Source organism: Lepidochelys olivacea (assembly GCF_965140295.1).
Source record: "Lepidochelys olivacea isolate rLepOli2 genome assembly, chromosome: 2".
In the NCBI taxonomy this organism is placed as follows: Eukaryota; Metazoa; Chordata; order Testudines; family Cheloniidae; genus Lepidochelys; species Lepidochelys olivacea.
Window position 1 is genome coordinate 148,378,460 of NC_140412.1, and position 7,876 is coordinate 148,386,335.

A 7,876-nucleotide genomic window follows, 5' to 3' on the forward strand; every position below is an offset into this window, starting at 1 on the left:
GGAAAGCTGAGTGTGGGCATCTGTGATCCTGATTCTGTGCACCATTCACAGCTGTTAAGGCAACTCAATAGCTCAATCAGATACACGCCCAAGCGATCTACTGGACAGTCACAAAAGAGGACTGAAGGACAGTTTCAAAAATGGCTATAATTAAGTCACAGTCCTCTACTTAACACTCTGAAATACAGTTGCTATGACTATCTAAGTGGGACCTTATACATAAAAGCCACATTTAAAAATGCCTTCAATTTGCCTTCTCTCCTTTCAGTAATAAATGATGGACCTAGACCAATTGGAAGATTGGGCCAAAAGGAATCTGATGAGGTTCAATAAGGATAAGTGCAGGGTCCTGCACTTAGGACGGAAGAACCCAATGCACAGCTACAGACTAGGGACCGAATGGCTAGGCAGCAGTTCTGCAGAAAAGGACCTAGGGGTGACAGTGGACGAGAAGCTGGATATGAGTCAGCAGTGTGCCCTTGTTGCCAAGAAGGCCAATGGCATTTTGGGATGTATAAGTAGGGGCATAGCGAGCAGATCGAGGGACGTGATCGTTCCCCTCTATTCGACATTGGTGAGGCCTCATCTGGAGTACTGTGTCCAGTTTTGGGCCCCACACTTCAAGAAGGATGTGGATAAATTGGAGAGAGTCCAGCGAAGGGCAACAAAAATGATTAGGGGACTGGAACACATGAGTTATGAGGAGAGGCTGAGGGAGCTGGGCTTGTTTAGCCTGCAGAAGAGAAGAATGAGGGGGGATTTGATAGCTGCTTTCAACTACCTGAAAGGGGGTTCCAAAGAGGATGGCTCTAGACTGTTCTCAATGGTAGCAGATGACAGAACGAGGAGTAATGGTCTCAAGTTGCAGTGGGGGAGGTTTAGATTGGATATTAGGAAAAACTTTTTCACTAAGAGGGTGGTGAAACACTGGAATGCGTTACCTAGGGAGGTGGTAGAATCTCCTTCCTTAGAGGTTTTTAAGGTCAGGCTTGACAAAGCCCTGGCTGGGATGATTTAACTGGGAATTGGTCCTGCTTTGAGCAGGGGGTTGGACTAGATGACCTTCTGGGGTCCCTTCCAACCCTGATATTCTATGATTCTATGATTCTATGTTACACTTTTTAAAAGAAACAGTTCTGAGGTGCAAACAGAAAAACCTTGAGAAGTTTTACTTTACATCAGAGGGAAACTCAACTTACACTCAGTCATCCAATTCACACCTGTTCTTACTTTTTGAAGATACCATGCCATAAGTTGATAGCTTTGATCTTTTTGCTTTTCTTGATAATTATAAGCAGTGTGAAATCAGAAGCAGTCACACAATTATTGAAATAATGCATGTTTTTAAGAGTATTTTTCCTGGCTCGCTTTTGGGAAATTTGATTCAAACTTATAGGATAATTATATTGATATTTGGCTCAATTAGAAAAATATTTCTAAATCTTGTTTTTACCATTTATATTTTACTGTGGCATTGGAAAGTTCTGAAAAGTACAATTAGGGCATTTTACTTTGTCATTTGTGCATATGATTGGACAGTCTCTGAATGTGCTTTGTTAAACCACTACAGTGGAGTGAATTTCCTGAACTTGCTACCTTTGCTTTTAGGTTTAACAAGGATATAGAGTTCATGATTGGACACAAACCCAACATTTTCTGGCAGGTCACATGGAGAGTTGTCAGTCCTCTCATTATGATAGTTATCTTCTTCTTTTACTTTGTGGTGAAAGTCAACCAAGAACTGCTCTATATCGTTTGGGATCCTAATTATGTAAGTACATAAGGTCAAAACACATATCTTCAATTTTTTTATGTATGCCTCCTTCTTTCTGTGTGTGTACTAATTACATCCATCTTCCCCATGTTGCCCATTCAACAGTGTTCTCATGAATACTCTGCTACAGTGCATAAAATGGAATATAAAAAATTAAATGTTAGACAAATGAACTTGCTATTCTAAATTCAGCCACAAATGAATGGGAATTGCTAGATGATGATGTCTTAGTAATTTTACTCAAGAGAAGGAAACGAGAGTCCTACTGTGAGACAGGATCAAGGCAGGACCCTGTGAACTTAATCATTTATAAAGTAGGGATTGCATAACAGTTTGAAATGTAGAGAGCTGTCACTGTTAACAAAAGACAAGTGGGTCAGATTCTGAAGCCATTTATATTCATGAAAATCCATAAGAGCTGCAGTGAGGTTGTGATCGGTTTTCCCAGGGTGCAACCTGGAATTGGGGTACCGCTGAGCTTTCTAACTGGCTTACTAACCTGGGCTCCCTCTCCCACTGTGATATTATGACAAGTTGCAAACCTCTCCAGGTACTGCACTTACACAGACAGCCACAGGCAAGGACACACACAGCTGAGTTCCATGAATGCTTTTTCCAGCCACTCATGAACTAACAATAGGGAGGCCTCAGCCAATTCCTCACAGCTCCCCAGCCTTGCACCGCTGAGCTGTACCATCTGGCCCTGGTCAGAAGCCTCACCACCCTCAGGCCAAGAAGAGGATAAAGATACTGGTCCAACTCCCCACTTAAGATTTTTCACAACTTGATAATGCCCTGAAACTCTACCTCCCTCCCCGCCCTAAGTGAATCATGCCCAGGGTCTTTCCATCTCTTTTACCCTCTTTCACAGTGTATGCCAGCTCCCCAAACCCCTACAGTTAGCCCCTGGGACACAGGTCTCACCTCTTACCTCAGCAGACTTCTGGGGAAGCTCCATCACCTCTTTTCCTGCTTTCCCCAGGGGCACCAAATGCTACCCTCCATCTTGTTTTCAAGGGTTCTGCCAAGAGGGGCCACAGCCTCCTCTTCCTTGCATCTGCAAAGAGCACTAAAATATTCAGGGACAGGACACAGCCTCCTGGCCCTATAGGAAGACTGAATGACATTGCAGCCAGTAGTTCTGCTGCCACAGGTGGGGTTTGTCTACCTTGAGCCCTATCCAAAGAGTCTCTTATTTGTGATCTCCTAAAGGAGAAGCCACTTTGGGAGGGGACGTCAGAGGAAAGTCTGGGCAAAAATTTTATTGCAAACTCCCCATCATTCAAAATTCATGAGTTAGTCCCAAAAACTTTTGATTTTTTAAAAATGGGAAGTTTGGGGTTCTTTTTATTTATCTTTTGATTTTTAAGCCTTCAGTGTGGATTTGATACAAATTTTCAAGCTTTTCTATGGCTAGAAATTTACTTTTAAAAAAGAAAAGAAGAAAATGGAAATTCTCACTTAATCACATGAATCCAGGAATTGAGGCTTTAAGACAAATACTTAGTATCATGGGACTCATGAGCTTGCAGTGCTACAGAAGACATTTGGGGGTGTCAGGGAGCTGAAAGAGGGAAGGCTTGCACAAAAGCCACTTTTTGGGGAGATACTTTGGCAGGTCTTCAACTCCACCCCTGAGCTCCTTGTTTCTTCCTAACCAACTGAGCCACCTCTCAGAGCTGCCACCCTCAGGTATGAAACTTCTGAAACCTGACAAGGTAGACTCAGAACATACACAAAACCCTCTAGGCTCAGAAAATCTAGCCCCATCTACTGCAGAAAAAAAATAGGTTGATAGAATTTGCAGTAACAAAGAAGTCACTGTAGTCTAGAGCATAGACCAGGTGACACCACCAGAGAACTCCTGTGGTCTAGCCCCAGCTATGCCACAATGACTTAATCTGTGAATTTGGACAAATCACTCAACCTCTCCTTTTTCTCATTTTAATTATCTGAAACAAAAACTTACTGTACTTATCTTACAGTGATGTTGTGAGGACTACTTAGTCAATGTGTGTACCATAGAATCATAGAATATCAAGGTTGGAAGGGACCTCAGGAGGTCATCTAGTCCAACCCCCTGCTCAAAGCAGGACCAATCCCCAACTAAATCATCCCAGCCAGGGCTTTGTCAAGCCTGACCTTAAAAACCTCTAAGGAAGAAGATTCCACCACCTCCCTAGGTAACCCATTCCAGTGCTTCACCACCCTCCTACTGAAAAAGGTTTTCCTAATATCCAACCTAAACCTCCCCCACTGCAACCTGAGACCATTATGCCTTGTTCTGTCATCTGGTACCACTGAGAACAGTCTAGATCCTTCCTTTTAGGAAAGCCCTTTCGGGTAGTTGAAAGCAGCTATCAATTCCCCCCTCATTCTTCTCTTCCGCAGACTAAACAATCCCAGTTCCCTCAGCCTCTCCTCATAAGTCATGTGCTCCAGCCCCCTAATAATTTTTGTTGCCCTCTGCTGGACTCTATCCAATTTTTCCACATCCTTCTTGTAGTGTAGTGCCGAAAACTGGACACAGTACTCCAGATGAGGCCTCACCAATGCCAAATAGAGGGGAACGATCATGGCCCTCCATCTGCTGGCAATGCCTCTACTTATACAGCCCAAAATGCCATTAGCCTTCTTGGCAACAAAGGCACACTGTCAACTCATATCCAGCTTCTTGTCCACTGTAACCCCTAGGTCCTTTTCTGCAGAACTGCTTGCCTAGCCGCTCGGTCCCTAGTCTGTAGCAGTGCATGGGATTCTTCCTTCCTAAGTGCAGGACTCTGCACTTGTCCTTGTTGAACCTCATCAGTGCTTTTAAGATGTTAAATGCTAAATGGTATTATTGTGGAACTCAAATTATAAAAGCTATTTTTAAAAAATCTTGTTTTATATCTTTTAATGCATAAACTACAAATACTCCCTTATCCTTTCAGAGTTAAAATAATGTTATGGAGGAATTAATGTTATGGTTCTGGGTTTTCTCTGTATTACTGTTTATTATATCTATTAATGGGGTTAGAGGGGCAAACAACCTAACTAGTTTTAGGATGAATCTTGATACATTTATGAACGGGATATAACAGGGTTGCTTGTATTATCAGGGGACTGGACTCAGTAACCAAAGAGAGTCCCTTCCAGGACTATATTCCTGAGTTGAATGTTCTTATATATTTTGCCCACCACAAGTCCTTGAAAGTTGATTGTTTATTCTCACAGGATCAGTTCCCCAAATCAGAGAAAGTTGGATATCCTGAGTGGGTGTATGCCATCATTGTAATCTTGGCTGGAGTGCCTTGTTTGGTCATCCCTGTCCTCGCCATCTACAAAGGCATCAGAAATTGCTGTCAAGAACAAGATGGACATCAGGGTCTTGTCATCTCAGTTTCTGAGCCCTCTGTGAATGGAGACCTGAAGAATCGTGCATGAGAACATATTTCAAAGAGATGGAAATAAAACCTAGTTAGTGAGGGAAGGAAAAACAAACCAAAAAATGTAAATGAAATCCATAGTTAGTTCCATTGTCATAAAGGGGCAATGATGTGAGGTTCCTAGGGGAACAATGAAACTAAGTGAATCCTACAGTAACTGATTTCAGTGTCTGACTGTTCAGGCAGGAGAACTAATGTGAACACTAATTTTATGCTGACCTCTGCCTTGCACACTCAATTGTTTTTAACCACAGATATCATTGTGTTGCACAGAATCACAAATACTTTCCTCAAGCGAAAGTTTTAAATATTTAAATATTAAAACATTTCTAAGTATGAAAATCATATCTTGATTTATTTATACCCTCTGGATAGTTCACTAACTTCCCCTTTACTTTCTAATTGCCAGCAGATAGTTCTTTCCCCTGCTGACAATATAGGAGAGTAGCAGCAGCAGCTCAGGGAATGGCACAATCTACCTTCTTTAGCTCCTATTTAACAAACAGTGGAAGGAGGAGTGGTCTCAGACACACCTCTTGTCCACAATGTCCTTGATGGCAGAGGGAGCTGACAGGGGACAAGTTAGAGCTGCCAATCCTCCTGGTTTTGCCGGGAGTCTCCTGGAATCTCCCGGAGGCTACTGAAGCCAAACTGGGAGATTACAGGCACTGAAAGTCCGGCGGTGCAGTGGGGCTAATGCATGCTCCCTCCTTGGGGGATAGTAAGCGATGTAGGGAGGAGGGATTGAGTGGGCATGGCCTCAGGGAAGGGGCAGGGTGAGGGTGTTTGGGTTTGTGTGATTAGACAGTTGGCAACCCTAGGGCAAGCTGGGATAAGATCTTCACCCCTTCACTTCACTTTAATACAGTATTGTAATACTTGCTTATAGAATCATAGAATTTATTGGACCACGCAAGTACTAACTTCAGCACACACAAACAGCACTGAACTTCCTGTTAACTCTCTACCAGGCCAGCTACAACAAACAAGACCACAACTTAATACTAAGATAAAGTTATAGCACCATCTATTGGTGGAGGTGCTGTCTACACTAATCATTACAACTTATCCCCTCCAGTAAAATAAGGATTTAAAACAGTAACTCCTAGGAATCCAGGTAGTCTGCCATCCACACAAGCTTCGGTGTAAGTCTGCCTGCTCAAGTCCCATATTTAACAATGGAGCTATTGTTCATAGTTGGATTTAGATTATTAGCAAGTTGGAGGGTTTACATCCTCCAGGTTAGGCATAGCTGTTGTGGCCAGACTGTGCATTGAAGACTGCGGTGTGCTGAGGTCCCGAAAATACTCTGGCAATTCTGCCTGCAAACTTGTCTCCCACTCTAAGGAACAAAAATCTGCTAGGGTACCTTCAAATCCTGTTCTGCATCCCTCTGGGACAGTTGAGGAGCATCCTCAGTGTTTACTCTCCCTTTTCTTTCAATAAATCTGTTCATCAGGTTTCAGTGGACTATAGAAAGGCAGTGGCAAATCTGCCAATGGGCCCATGAGGCCCATGCCCAGAAGTACCAGTCAATTGGGGGCCCCAGAAAAATGGGCTCCCAGAAGAAATCTGCCATGGGGCAGTGGAAGCCTGGAGCCCTGGCAGAAGCCATGGGTGGGGCAGGGCAGAGGAAACCACAGAGCCCCAACCCTGGTCCCTGGCAGAAGTGCCAGGTGGGGTGGGAGAAGCCCCAGTGTCCCAACCCCAGTCTCTGGCAGAAGTGCTGGGCAGGCAGGTGGGGCTGGAGAAGCTCCAGTGCCCTGACCCTGGTCCCCGGCACAAGTGCTGGACTGGTGGGTGGAGCAAGAGAACTGCCAGCGCCCCAACCCTGGTTCCCTTCAGAAGTTCCAGGTGGCAGGGGAAGCCCCAGCGCCCTGACCCCAGCTGTGGCCCCAGGACTGCAGGAGCTCTCACTTCCTGCTGTGGCCCCGGGGTCATGGCAGAAGGACAGAGCTTCTCCCGTCTTGGGGCTGCAGTGCGGGATGGCAGAAAGGAGCAAAAGGGTTGCAGGGCTACAGTGGGCGGAGGGCGGAGGAATGGGGCTGGACTGTGGGTGGAACAGGATGGGGCCACGGGAGAAGGGCCAGAAAGGGATGGTGTTGTGGGCGGGGCCACAGGTGGAAGGGGTGGAATGGGGGGTGGGACCACAGTCAGAAGGGGTGGGGAGGCTCTCCCCACTTGCTTTGGCCCAGGGCAGGAAACCTTAATCAGCCTCTGCAGCAAGGCTACCTCTTCCTTTTTCTATCAGCAAGAATAAGTTGTTTAGTTTCTGAATTACTGTATACGAGCCCCTCTAAAAAGGAGTAAGTCTGGGATTTTTTCCAGACTGCCTTTTCCAGTTGCGTAACCACATCTTCTCGCCTTCCGGGATGGGAATGTAATGTTCCTCTTTCCTGACATCTTTTGTGGGCATGCTCACCTCTGGCTCATCTGTTCCACTGCTACCTTCTGGAATGCTGTTCTTAGATCACTGATATAACAATCTGCCGCGTCACACACGTGTAGGTGCAGGAACAAGCAAGGCCCTGTTGCCTGAACATTGTTACAGGGAAGCATGGTTTGCAGAGTCCAAGAATAATCTCATAGGGAGAGTAATAGCTAGCTGAGTGCTATCTAGTTTTCTAGACAAAGACGACAAAACAAGTTTGTGGGGGAGGGATAGCTCAGTGGT

General features: G+C 44.9%; 1 protein-coding gene across 1 annotated transcript in view; it reads left to right on the forward strand.

The window, feature by feature from the left end:
- The window catches only part of SLC6A19 (solute carrier family 6 member 19), an 83,141-nt gene extending 77,597 nt beyond the window's left edge, over positions 1-5,544 (forward strand). Inside the window, exons 11-12 of the mRNA XM_084621645.1 lie at positions 1,609-1,771; positions 4,991-5,544. Coding sequence (XP_084477771.1) covers positions 1,609-1,771; positions 4,991-5,200 — 373 coding nt within the window. The 3' untranslated portion in view covers positions 5,201-5,544. The remainder of the gene's footprint in view (positions 1-1,608; positions 1,772-4,990) is intronic.
- Positions 5,545-7,876: the final 2,332 nt, after the last annotated feature.